A 14,300-nucleotide genomic window follows, 5' to 3' on the forward strand; every position below is an offset into this window, starting at 1 on the left:
GGATGGGTTTCAGCACGTGTGCCTTTTGATGTGATACACGTCAGCTTTGATTCCATTATCTCATTAGCCCTTCGTTAAAGGGATGTACTTCACTTTAATAATGAATGCTGAAAAGCGTATATATTACAGCACAATTTGTTGTTGAATAGATTTGAGTGGTTCGAAATCTCGGGTCACGATCTATTGACAATGGAAAAGTGGGTCCCGAGGCCAGACCAGCTGAGAACCACCGCTCTAAACTAAACGCTGCCGTGATGAAACGCCATATCGTGGATCATCAAGGATCTGAAACAGTCTGGAGCTCAAAGGCTTTCTCTCTTGCCGGTTACACCACAAGGTGAGTTCCTTTCTACTTCCTGCTTCTTCACACACATGCTCTCCAGCACAGGTTAGCTCTGAGTGTTAGCGATGCTAATGTAAACACCGACCATATTACGTCCAAAACAGTCGGGCATTGTTTCTGATAGCAGCTTTCTGATTGGCCCGTGGGTCCACATTTCAGATGTTACGTCATATCGGACGCAAATCTGGATCAGCTCCGTAGTTCCCCGTTTTTAGAGATTTGGGTACGGAGGAAAAGAGAGAGGGTTTTATTTTCTGATGCTGCGTGAGTTCTCTGACGCACAACAGACATCAAAGAGTGACTTTTGCATGATAGGTCCCCTTTAAATCATTTGTAGAAAAAATGTACAAATGGATTTTACGTAAAAAAAAATCTCCGTTCAGGCAGAGAGTTTCACGATTGTGCTAACTTGTTGCTAAATGCATTTTCTCCAAAAATATTTCTGCTTTAATATCCAGCAAAATCATTGTTTCTCATAAATGCAAAACTTATTTAAGAGATTTTGTGAAGAAATTCAAATTTTTTACATTTTGAGGGGGAAAAAAATCATAATTTAAGGAAAAAAAACTGATTTCTGAGATTTAGAGAAAAACAAAGAATTTCAACATTTTCTGAAAAAATTCTGAATTTGTTGAAGAAATCCAAATTCTGAGATTTTATGCAAAAAGTATGAATTTTAACATTTTGATGAAGTCAGAATTCTGATATTCTCACCCTGCCTGTGTGAGAACCACTGCGCTAACTCCTCTTTTCACCCTGGGTGTTTCAAGAATCCTTCCTAGCCTCGGAAAACGAAGAATGGGACAGGCTAGCAGGTGTGCGTCATATGCAGGGCCGCCCCTGGCCAACTTGGGGCCCGAAGCGACATTGTGAGATGAGGCCCCCCTTGGTAGGACAAGTCCCTCCGAGTCAGGTCCTTCAGAAGCGAAGGCAAGAATCCTTCCTAGCCTCGGAAACGAAGAATGGTGGAACAGGCTAACAGGTGTGCGTCATATGAGAGGCCCCGCCTTGAATGGAGCGCGATTTCCGTGCGCAAAGCATTGTGGGGATTTTAAGACCGCGGAGTCTACACATGTGCAGCCTCGAAATGTTCCGCAACGAAAAGAACTCGGTAGAACTCCAAGCATCCTGGACATTGGAACAGTGCTTCGGCGGGACTCGATGACGTAGCATCCTTGAAATAGTGGCTCTGGAGGATCCTTCCTTGACATTGAGAAACACCCCCTCTGTCTGAAACCACAGCCCAGTCTGCTCCGTGATGTAGAATTGATTAAAGCTCAGATTCACACAGGAATAAACTGCAACCGTTTATTATGAAACATCACAGAAATACTGAACAGATCAAAAGTTAATAACATCGTTTCATCAGGAGACGGAAACTCAACTTTACATTGAATTTATGATCCTGACTGAACTGAGCTCGATCAGACGAAAGCAAACATCCCAAATAAATGTAACTAAAGGATTATATTTTAATTACTTTTATTTGATGGAGTCTTTTTCACTACATTCAGATTTTATCATCCAATAAAAGGTGAACATTAGTTTGTTTTGACGAATCAGAATCAACAACATCAGAAACATAAAAAGAAAAGTAAAACATCTGTTCATCGTTATCGAACAAAACACAATAAACGTCGCAGTCTCTTCGTTTCTATAAAATATAATGTTCGTTTTAACTTCATTTACAATATTTTAAAACATCTCGTAGAAAGTCGGCGGGTTGTAAAGGCGATGATCAGAGAGAGAGAGCGGGCGGAGTTTCCTCTGGGTTCTCGATCCCCGTTTAATTCAGAGTGAATCATTACGATGCGGTGGAAAAGATATTCTGAATTTTGAGGGGAAAAAATCCGAATTTTAACATTTTGAGGAAAAAAAATCAGAATTTTAACATTTTGAGCGAAAAAAAACAGAATTTTAACATTTTGAGGAAAAAAAATCAGAAAAAATCAGATATTTGAGATTTTGAGGGAAAAGTCAGAGTTTCAAGAAAAAGCTGAGGATTATTGACTCAAATCAATTATCTAGATAAACATTTCCCTTCCAATTAAGACAGTATCACCTGAATAACTACGATTACAAATAAAATATTTATGTCTCAAATTATTCAGACTTTTTAAACCGAAATATTACATATCTTTTGTTTTTCAGGAAATTTAGTAAGTAGTAGATTTTGTACCAAATTTAGAATTGTTCCGAGTGTTTGTACCTGTAGTGTAGTGATGGACGTGTGTGTGTGTGTGTGTGTGTGTGTGTGTGTGTGTGTGTGTGTGTGTGTGTGTGTGTGTGTGAGTGTGTGTATGTCCCTACATGTTGTATTCACTGTTTGCTCAGTAAATTTAGACTTTTCCCAAATATATATTTGAGCTTTTTTATCAAATGATAATGAGACATTTTCTAAATATTTCTTCTCAGCAGATGTACACTTGTTCGTCTCAAGTTGTTACTTTAAAATATGTCAGATTCTGCAGACCTTTCTGAAGCAGCAAGATCCTCACACGTACATATATGCAACCCTCTCTTCTCCAATTCGACATGTACACGCCCGTGCACCAGGTAGCATGTGTTAGACCAAATAAGACGTATTTCAGATCCAGACGTTGCCCCGTTTCCTCTGTGCTCCAAATGGCACTAAATCCAAGTCGATTCTAAACTGCTTTTCTTTGAACGTGGAGTCGTTGTTTTCAGAATTAGAAATCTGACTTTAAACCCGTGTTTTATGGCGTGTTAAACTCCGAGGAAACCCTGTGAGGTTCCGGATGTTTCTGCTGACGTTCCTCTTCTGCTCCGCGGCTACACAAAGGTTTACAGACCGTCCGTCAGTGTTTGAATCCAGGGGGAAGAGGAGGATGAGGAGGATGAGGAGGAAGAGGTCGGTAGAAAAGTTAAGGCGCTGGCGGTTGAAACAGAGTCTCTGTTTTCATCTGAGAATAAACAAGTTCACATTATTCTGCTTCACGCTCTAATTGATCCCGTACTTAATTATTATATTTCACACTTTGCTTTGGAGAGTTTGAAACGCCTGATGAGGAAATACCGTCCGTTATTAAAGGTTTAAAACACGTTGAAAAAGTCCGGATCCCATGGATTAGCTGTTATAGCTCATACGGGCAGACATGGTACAGTGTGAACATCTGGTCGGGCAAGTACGGAGGACGAAAGCTGCCAAAATAAAACAAAACATATGAACTAATTAAACTGCAAATAAAAAATGTAAACAGAAATATTAACTTATATCATATGAAGCCTTGCTTACCTGCACGTCTAATATTACTTTAATGCATTCAACGGCATATTTTCAACTTAACATTATTTATGTATTTGTTATTTTTGGCAGTTTTCTCCCTCCGTACTTTAAACAGCATATGGTGTATTTCTGCAGCTCTGAAACAGTCTGCGGAGAGAATATTGCGAACACGGAAAAACAAACGTAAATGGTATATTTCTGCAGCTCTGAAACATCCCGTTTTTATGGAGAACGGGAAAAAAAAGAATCCCCGTCTTCGAGGAGTCGGCGTCCGAACGTCCATCGCGATGAAAACCTGCTTCCATCTATCTCGATAAAGATCGTCTCTACGCGTTTGTTTCGCCTCAGCACATGGAGATGGTGACGTTGATGCCCAGGTTCCCGTTGTCGGCGAACAGGTGAGCGATAGACGTGTCGAAGACCAAGCAGTCGCTGTTCATAATGGCCGCGGAAACTCCGTCGTGAATCGAGCGCGGCGTCGCTTCCCAGGTGAGTCGCCGCCGGTTCCCGTTGAGCTCCAGGCGGTAGGCGAAGTTTTCCGCCTGTTTTCGGGTTCCGATGAGGAGAACGACGGCGAAGAACTGCTGGTGGCCCTCGTACTTCTCCTGCTTCTCCAGGACCAGCATGAAGTGGTGGCTGAAGCACGACTGCATCATCACCCAGTCCACCGCGCCCGGCAGGTTGATGTCCGTCGCCAGGAACACGATGTCCTCGCCCTGAGGAGACGAGCGGGTTACACAGACCGCTCCACGCGCTCACCGCCATCGACTTACAGACAGGGGACAGGAAGTGAGTGTGTGTGTGTGTGTGTGTGTGTGTGTGTGTGTGTGTGTGTGTGTGTGTGTGTGTGTGCGTGTGTGTGTGTGTGTACCTGTAGTGTAGTGATAGACTTGTGGGCATGCATCAGGTGTGTGTGTGTGTGTGTGTGTGTGTGTGTGTGTGTGTGTGTGTGTGTGTGTGTGTGTGTGTGTGTGTGTGTGTGTGTGTGTGTGCGAGTGTGTGTGTGTGTGTGTGTGTGTGTGTGTGTGTGTGTGGGTGTGTGTGTGTGTACCTGCAGTGGAGTGATAGACTTGTGTGTGTGCATCAGGTGTGTGTGTGTGTGTGTGTGTGTGTGTGTGTGTGTGTGTGTGTGTGTGTGTGTGTGTGTGTGTGTGTGTGTGTGTGTGTGTGTAGTGTAGTAATAGACTTGTGGGCGTGCATCAGGTGTGTGTGTGTGTGTGTGTGTGTGTGTGTGTGTGTGTGTGTGTGTGTGTGTGTGTGTGTGTGTACCTGCAGTGTAGTGATAGACTTGTGGGCGTGCATCAGGTGTGTGTGTGTGTGTGTGTGTGTGTGTGTGTGTGTGTGTGTGTGTACCTGTAGTGTAGTGATAGACTTGTGGGCATGCATCAGGTGTGTGTGTGTGTGTGTGTGTGTGTGTGTGTGTGTGTGTGTGTGTGTGTGTGTGTGTGTGTGTGTGTGTGTGTGTGTGTGTGTGTGTGTGTGTGTGTGTGTGTGTGTGTGCGCGTGTGTGTGTACCTGCAGTGTCGTGATGGACTTGTGGGCGTGCATCAGGTGTGTGTGTGTGTGTGTGTGTGTGTGTGTGTGTACCTGCAGTGTCGTGATGGACTTGTGGGCATGCATCAGGTGTGTGTGTGTGTGTGTGTGTGTGTGTGTGTGTGTGTGTGTGTGTGTGTGTGTGTGTGTGTGTGTGTGTGTGTGTGTGTGTGTGTGTGTGTGTGTACCTGCAGTGTCGTGATGGACTTGTGGGCGTGCATCAGGTGTGTGTGTGTGTGTGTGTGTGTGTGTGTGTACCTGCAGTGTCGTGATGGACTTGTGGGCGTGCATCAGGTGGGGCATCACGGCCTCCAGGGCTCCGTGCCACTTGCAGGTGGCTCCGGGACAGGGACAGGTGTACGGCCTGAACTCACACACCTCCTCGTGCTCAGGCTTCTCGCTGTGGTGCAGAGAGAGCAGGCAGCCGGCCGACGAGAACTGGGGGGGGGGAGATGTGAGGTCAATGTACTACCCGGTACCATCAGCCGCATGTCGTGCAGCAGGGGCGGCTTTAAAAGCGCCCCTCCTCCGTCCGGCTGAGACACATCACGATAATTCACTCCTTATTATTTACATATCCATGGCTTCAGATTCCAGCTCAAACATCACGAGACGCCGCTGAAGGTCACAGAGAGGACCCCCCCCCCTCTTTCACCCTGAACAACAGATAGACCGGAGGGGGGGGGGGGGGGTCTTTAGTGATGCGGTCTGATCCCCTCCTCCATAAACATGAGCAGAGGAATCACGGTTTGGACAGGGACTACTTTATCTGTTCTCTGTCCGACGTACATGTTGGACTGTTGGAGGAGCCCGTGATACATCTACGCCGTAGCTGCTGTGCAAATGACAATAAAGCTTTGCATCTTGAAAGGGCTAACGTTTCCAGTTCTAGCTCCGTGGTGCTTTACTGGTTCTGAACCGGTTCTTCTTGTAAGCCACAACAACAACAACAGTGGGGTACGGCGTCGGGTCGATGCTCGTGTTGCTCTTAAATCGTACGAAGCCAGATTAAATAAAATAGCGATTTCTCCAACGTCCTCCAATATCTCTATATCAAGGGAAACAAAAGCTGGCACAAACAGGAAGACCCGGGGCTTAATCTGCACTAGCTCTGAACTGGAACTGGTTTGGTTCTAGCTCGGTGCTCTTTTGGATCCGAACCGGTTCTTCTTTTTAGCCCCAGTTGTGTTTCCACCACCCAGAGCCCAACGGGTGCTACGTCATGACATCACTGTTTACCTCGCTGATTCTCAACAGCAACGGGTGCTGCATCCAGTCAGAGGAAGCCAGATTAAATCAAAGAGCGTCTTCTCCAACGTTATAATAATAATAATAACAATTAATAATAAGTATTCATTACATTTTTTAGAGCGCTTTTCCAAATGCTCAAATCTTGCCCTATTTCTATTCTATTTGCATGTACGTGCACTATTGTATCTGTGTTATTGTGTGAGGAGCCGGTGAGCAACGATGTTCATCCACACTGCAGCTAAAGCCTTGGATCACAGCACATATCCGACCTGTAGCCGTGAACACTGGGGACGATACTCACGGGAAAGTCAGGGAAGTGTCTGAGGACACACTGGATTGGATTGGATATACTTTATTAATCCCCGTGGGGAAATTGTTTCTCTGCATTTGACCCATCCTAGTGTTAGGAGCAGTGGGCTGCCATTTTTGAACAGCGCCCGGGGAGCAGTGTGGGGAACGGTGCCTTGCTCAGGGACACCTCGGTAGCACTTGGCCGGGACTTGAACTGGTGACCTTCCAGTTGCCAAGCCAAGTCCCTATCGACTTTGCCACCACCGTCGCTGGTTTCAAACCGGTATCCCCACGGCCCTTAACCGGAGGATCAATGCTCTAGCCCACTGCGCCAACACCGCCCTCTATACGAGCCTATACTATCAGTGATTCCCACAGCATGTTAATATTTGGGGGGCCCCCAAAGTATACTTTTTGTGTTCTTTTTTACTCATTTGCATTTGCATTGGTGGCAATGAGCGCTCAGTGAGTAAAACAAAATTAAAAAACCATAAATGATACTTTGGGGGAGCCATTAGGTAAACAGCCTCTCGGGGCGCGAGTCCAGACCCACTTTTGGAAGCAAACGATGACGTCAGTGGGATTATCTCCTTTATCAACTCCTAAGCATCCCCGGGACAACATCACTAGCCCCGCCCCTAAAAAGGTGTGAACTTGAGCCAATCAAGGACGACTACTACTAGGTCGTCCTTAGACGAGTTTGCCAACGGGTTCGCCAATCCCCACGGTCCTCCATACACCCGGCCAGCTCTGTGGAGCTTTCCACCCCCACATCCTTCCTCAGCACCTCCACGTATGTTGGCGTGGGGCGCCCTCTTGGTCGGTGCCGTGTGTTGGCTCCCAGAGTACTAACTTGCCAGCCTTCCGATTGACGATCAGATACCAGTGTGGAGTTTTCTGTCTTAAATTTGATATAGATCATGTTCTTTGTTGGTTTGTGAGGATGTTCACACACACTTGGTAAGATGTGTGTGTGAAAGAAGACCACAAAAAACAGCAGTGACTGCTCTCAGCTGTTTAACACTTAAAGACCTAGACACCATCACCAGTTGTAGGTGTTCTGAAGTTACTACGAAAATTCACTAGAATGCAGGAATTGAGAAAATAAATCTCAACATTTTTCACGGGCCCCGAGTCGCTCCCCCAAAGTATATTTCATTTCTGCGGGAATCACTGACTATGGCGATGTACCTGCCCTGTGCGGTATCAAGGTGTGTTAGAGCTGGCCCCGCTGCGGTGGAAACAGGAAGACCTGGTGCTTCATCTGGACTCGCTCTGAACTGCTTTGGTGGGAAGGGGCAACGGTCGGTGTGGATACCGTGATATTCATAATAATAATACATTGGATTTTTAAAGCGCTTTTCCTTATGCTCAAAGACGCTTTGCATGAAATCAGAAACAGAAAACAGAAATAGTAGTTCTATCCAAGTGGGGGGGGGGGGGGTTGATCAGGGTTTGTGGCCTTTCGGATGTGGTATATTAGGTGTGTGTGTGTGTGTGTGTGTGTGTGTGTGTGTGTGTGTGTGTGTGTGTGTGTGTGTGTGTGTGTGTGTGTGTGTGTGTGTGTGTGTGTGTGTGTGTGTGTGTGTGTGTGTGTGTGTGTGTGTGTGTGTGTGTGTGTGTGTGTCTGCCTGCCTGGCGGGAGGTTCACCGTTTGCCTGATAAAATATTCAGCAGCTTCCTGAAGAACAACACGCTGCTGCAGGACAGAAGACCCTCCCTCACATTGAACAAAGACCTTTCAAATACATTCAACTGAAACCCAGCAAGAAACTCACCGCGATCAATACCAGTGTGTGTGTGTGTGTGTGTGTGTGTGTGTGTGTGTGTAAGCGGATTCCTCCATCGTGCTTCATTCGTCGTCAGGAGAATATCAGAGGACTCAGATCGATGGCGAAGTCGCTTCCACAGCAGCTGAAGACTCGTCACACGGCGCGCTCTGAGCTCTGCGATGTGGAACCACGCAGCTCACAGGGAACGCGTGAAGAGGAAATCAAAGCGCCGCATACCGTTGCTATCGACGATTGTGAATACAGCTTAGTTTGACAGCTCGGAGGCAGGTGCTGCGTTGGGTCAGGTCGAGGGGGACGCTGGACAAACAGCTTAACGCACTGTCTTCCTGCGGGACGGAGCAGCAGCATCTTGAGGACGCTCATCGGGGTGTGTGGAGACAGACAGCGTGAGTTCTGCGTCTGCATCTCCTTTATAAGATATATAATCCTCTCGAGAACATGAAGCCTGTGAACAACAACCGGGTCGATGCAGGCGTCCTGGAGTCACATGGAAGACCTTTCAAGACCCTCTCCACACGTTAAGACCTCATCGCCACTTGGAGTTCTAACCGGTTGCCATGGCGACACACTGTACCTCACATTGACTAAACACAGTATTGATCGTCCTTCCTCCTTCTCTTCCAACCGTTAGGACGCAGACTTGCATTTCCCCGTAACGATGCTGCTTAGCAACCGGCGTAAACGGAGCTTCGCGCTATCAAGCAGTGAGCGGGCGATGTCCTGTTCGGATGACGTCAAACCCAACGGGATGCCATCACTAAACTCCAGAATCACACGACACGCCTACGCCATGACTACATTCAGGCAGACTGCAGAACACGACCTCTCTGGGCCATTAGATACTTACTGGAAACAAGATACAGAATGTAGCACCTTGGAAAATGCCCTTTAATACTTTTTATTATTACATGGCTTAGTTGAATACTCGATTCTGATTGGTCAATTCAGAACACGTGACACGTTGTTAATACCGAACAGACAGACCGCTGTCAAGGACTTATTGACCGTTGTTAAGGACGCTCACATCTTCAGAAAGAAGTCCGGTCGATTTAACTGTATACAGTTGGGCCGAAAAGCAAACTGCATGCAGTTTGCTTTTCGAACTGGGACAAGAAAAACAGCGGAGAAGTAACGGGGCAGAAACCCTCCTTTTTACGCAGCGGTCCAGACATAGACATCAAACAGTTACTTTGGCATCAGGGCAGGATATCTAGATACTTCCCAATGTTTGACATCATGAATTGTGCTACTTTTAAAGCAAGGAGCGATGTTTTCAAATCTGTAATCAAAAAGCTCCTCAAAAACGCAAGCAGGTCCTACCGTTGGCTTTTCAAACTGACAAGAGACGCTCTCACTGTTTTTCAAATGTAACAGTTTGAGAAGCAAGCAAACTGTCTGATTGTTTTCCGCTGGCGTGTGATAGCAACATGGAGGATTTTAACATTCATTTTAATATATTTGGAGAGCACAGTAATTTGGAGTAATGGTTCGTGGCTGATGAGTCCCCAGTGAAGAAAAGAAAAAGACAAGAGGGACAAGGACACAGCGGAGAAGTAACGGGCAGAAACCCTCCTTTTTACGCAGCGGTCCAGACATATACATCAGACGGCAAAACATACAGTGTGCAGGTCCTTTGGCATTAGGGCAGGGATATCTAGATACTCTCCAAGGTCTGACATCATGAATTGTGCTACTTTTAAAGCAAGCAGCGATGTTTTCAGATCTGTAATCATGAAGCTCCTCAAAAGCGCTATCGAAGCAGTTCCTGCCGTTGCTACGTTAGTTCAAACGGTAACAACGGACTATTTTCTTCGCGGATGCATGTACATTTAAATCAATACATACAACTATTTTTTAAATCAATAAAATCATTTTCTAAATCCATAAAAGCATTTAAATTAATATTGGGAGTCATAACGTTACTTTGTTGAGAATGTGGCCGTGTGATAAGCGGGATAATAACACCTTCATGCCGATCCAGATCCCTCCGCCTCGCGTCGGGCTCCTGATCAGCCTGTCGGTGTTCTTTTCCCCATAATGACCGCGTCGCAGCACATTATCCCTTACTTAGCCTTCATTTTCGCTAAATTGATTTATCAACGTGTAATACTTTGTAAAACCCCTCGGAGGAAGTACCGTACTTTTCGGACTATAAACCGCGACTTTTTCCCCCATTTTGTTTGTACAGCTAACGGCCACTAGGGGACCTCCTAAGTCTATGGGTTTTACAGGTAAAATTAACCACCTTTAACACTACGGGCTCTAGGACCGGTCCGCGCCCGCCACCTCTAAGCGGCGGGCTCCAGCAGGAAAAGCTGGAGGCGGGAAAGAGTGAGACGGGTAGCGCGCCAAAGTGAAACCGAGAGACAGAACGAGAGCAAGACAGACGGACAGTTTAGCGTCTGCGGCTCATATGCCGGTGCGCTTTATCGTCCGACAAGTACGGTATACAGTTTTTCACGAACAGAAATATTGTTTTCCGTCATCACTTTAACATTTTACGGGGGGAATCTGCATTTTGGTTTGAGGGCACAGCGCCCCTGCGACCCAGTGCAGACAAGATTAAGATTAAGACTTTTATTAATCCCGTGGGGAAATGGTTTCTCTGCATTTCACCTGCCTTGCTCAGGGACACCTCGGTAGCACTTGGCCTTGCCGGGACTTGAACTGGTGACCTTCCAGTTGCCAAGCCGAGTCCCTATCGACTTCGCCACCACCGCCCATAACCCTACATGTCATGTATGCATCGACCAAAGAAACACGTTGATGTTCAAAGCCCTGAAAGATATTATCTAAATCTTCTTTGCCGTCTTGTTTCGTTTGACGATCAAATCAAAACACTGGACTCTTCCCTGAGCGCACCAACACACAGACCCACTGAAGCAGCAGAGCCTGCTCACCTGCGGACTCACCTGTCTGCCCGTCAGCGGTTTGCTGCGTCCGATTGGTCGGCCGCCCCTGACCTCTGACCCCTGCTGCTGTCCGCCGTTAGCCGTTAGCCCCACGGTGCTAGCTGCAGCCACGCCTTGGTGACGGGGAAAACCGAGCAGACAACGCCACTGACCCAACTCCCGGAGGAGAGGCAGGCACGAGGCCGGGCACAGCATCACACACACGACACACACACACACTACACACACACATATACACACAGGCCGGGATTACTGACACACTCAGTCCACACACGTTAGTTAGCACCTGTTTTGGCCAAGCCTGACCCACTCTCCCACGCTAACTGGATGGTCCTCACAGTCTGCGCAGGATGCAGCCTTGGTTTCTATTAATGTATAAAGCCATTTTAGGAAAGCTTCCTCTGCACATATGAGCCAGATCTGCTCCAGTTTGTGACTCTCACAGCCTCAGACCCAGAGCCTGGATACGGGTCCAGGCGCCTGGATACGGGTCCAGGAGCCTGGATACGGGTCCAGGAGCCTGGATACGGGTCCAGGAGCCTGGATACGGGTCCAGGCGCCCGGATACGGGTCCAGGCTCCTGGATACGGGTCCAGGCGCCCGGATACGGGTCCAGGCGCCCGGATACGGGTCCAGGCGCCTGGATACGGGTCCAGGCTCCTGGATACGGGTCCAGGAGCCTGGACCCGTATCCAGGAGCCTGGACCCGTATCCAGGTGCCTGGATACGGGTCCAGAGCCTGGATACGGGTCCAGGTTCCTGCCGTGCGGACTGAGGCGGGAACAGAGTCTTTTTGTATTCTGGTCCTTGGTCTTGGAACGAGCCTCAAACTGAGGGCACTCGTCCCTATAGCGTGTTTTAGATTGAAGCTGTCTGAGGTCCTCACCTCCAGCTGCTCTTGCAGTAATAAGTAGTGCCTTTCTTCTGTCCTGATGTGCTCAATGTAGAGACTGCTTTTGGTCTTTTGTTTTCTTAGTTGTGTTCTCTGTGCTTTATGTCTGTGTTCTGTGTAACGCTGCTGCCTTCTTGGCCAGGTCAGCTTTGAACATGAGATTTTGTCTCAATGTTTTCATCTGGTTAAATAAAGGTTAAATAAAAAATATCAGACTCCAGACACCAAGTCCACGGCGTGTTCTGATGATGTCACAGGGACGATACAAATAGTCTTAACCGCAGTGATCTCACAATCTACCCGTCAACAAACCCCATTATTTCCGTGATGATAATAATACGACATCGTTAGCAAGAAATTAGCGTGTAAACTAGATGAATTAAGTTTATTTATTCTCACATTTTAATGTTTTTTTTTAAGTGGATCATAATAAATGTGTCATTGCCAAAACTACGCTCTAGTTATTGTGCATAGGACGCTGAAGCCTTTGCATCGTGACTCTCAATCTGTGTTGAAATCTGCAGGAGAGCTAGCCGACGTTAGCTAGCCGTTAGCCGACGTTAGCTAGCCGTTAGCCGACGTTAGCAGCTAGCGGTTCATTTCAAACCTTTATTTAACCAGATTGGTCCCATTGAGATCATAGATATCTTTTTCAAGGGAGACCTGCAGCATATAGGTTCCACATGAAACATAAAACAATAAAGGACATTATACATTCTATTTACAGGATACATAGTTATAGAGTTATAGCGGTTAGCCGACATTAGCTCGCTGTTAGCTGACGATAGCAGCTAGCTGTTAGCCGTTAGCAGGCGGTTACGCCAGGTTACATTGTGGTGCATTTTTCAGTAAAAACTATATTAGGCAAAGCTAAATTATAACGTTATCGTGATGTGTTCATATTCAATGTTTTTAGCAGAAAAACATCTGGATTTAATCGCGAATTCAGACCCATTTATCTTCCTGCTAACGGTGATGAAAAGGAGTGTTTTTAGTGGATGGCATTTATTGTTTTAGTTGAAATGGTTTAACTGGTAAAGAAAGTCGTTTGATTCCACTGGCACTGGTGTGGACTATAGCAGCGTTTCTCTCCGGAGCTACTCGCTGGTTTGTGTCCTTAATCCAGGGTCAGATTTCAAGGGTTCTTTATGTGTTTGTCCCTCTCTGCTCTCCGTAGGAACAGGCAGCAGCTGTTTGAGCAGACACGTGGAGATCAGATATCAGATATTAAAACATCACATGTGGAAATAAATCCTTTTTACGCCGACGAGGACGAGAAGCAAAACCACACGGCCTTTTTTAGGAAATAGTCAATTAAAATAGCAGCTCTGGTTCAATCTGAGGAAATGAATTAAGGCTGGGTAATATCACAACACATCTGGTGTATTGGCAAGTATGGGGTTTTACACACAAGGGATTTGATGTGGTGTAAAGTTGAATAAATACAATTGGAAAAAATGGCTTTATAAAGCGAGTATAAACATACGGCCCTGCCCTCTGATCAGTTAGAGACATAGATAATATATCACATTATTGTTGCAGTATTTGAGCCTTTAAATCTAGAATATGTGACTTTATATCTCGTCTTAAATCGGGGGAATGATAAAGAATCTGAACATTTATTTAATAATTCATGTCTTTTTACGAACTAAGCACCGGCTGCTCTCATCACAGACACCTCAGACATGCTGTGTGTTCGGAGACAAAGGACTTTCTCAGTGTCTCCTGCACTTCAGAGGACACACAGTGTTACTCAACTAAAGACCTCAGAGGTACACTTCAGTCCGACAGCTTTTTGGTTCATCAAACATCAGGAAAGAGAATCTTAAAGGATGTGTTGGAATGTTTAAATATATATTCACGTTAATTTGATATAAAGCAGAAACACACTTTGCATTTCTGCAGGAAAGAAATATTAGAAAATACAATTAAATATCACAATCTATCGCGGTCTTTTGTTCAGGTGACGATCGAGTCGTCTATTATAGAAACTCATCAATAATCAAGTGTTTAAGATGTTAAAATATCAACAACAACA

The 14,300-nt window shown here is 46.0% G+C and overlaps 1 protein-coding gene across 2 annotated transcripts in view; it reads right to left on the reverse strand.

The window, feature by feature from the left end:
* Nucleotides 1–11,815, reverse strand: part of LOC117441134 (E3 ubiquitin-protein ligase Siah2) — a 30,292-nt gene extending 18,477 nt beyond the window's left edge. The window contains exons 1-3 of one of the 2 annotated variants that reach the window (XM_034077328.2): nt 11,371–11,815; nt 5,382–5,561; nt 1,638–4,306 (exon numbers count right to left, since the gene is read on the reverse strand). In XM_034077328.2, coding sequence (XP_033933219.1) covers nt 3,935–4,306; nt 5,382–5,561; nt 11,371–11,565 — 747 coding nt within the window. In that variant the 5' untranslated portion in view covers nt 11,566–11,815 and the 3' untranslated portion in view covers nt 1,638–3,934. Of the gene's footprint in view, nt 1–1,637; nt 4,307–5,381; nt 5,562–11,358 lie in introns of those variants that run through there. The other variant, XM_034077329.2, reaches the window with a different exon arrangement.
* Nucleotides 11,816–14,300: the final 2,485 nt, after the last annotated feature.

The sequence above is a fragment of the Pseudochaenichthys georgianus genome, unplaced genomic scaffold (assembly GCF_902827115.2).
Source record: "Pseudochaenichthys georgianus unplaced genomic scaffold, fPseGeo1.2 scaffold_1508_arrow_ctg1, whole genome shotgun sequence".
Taxonomy (NCBI): domain Eukaryota; kingdom Metazoa; phylum Chordata; class Actinopteri; order Perciformes; family Channichthyidae; genus Pseudochaenichthys; species Pseudochaenichthys georgianus.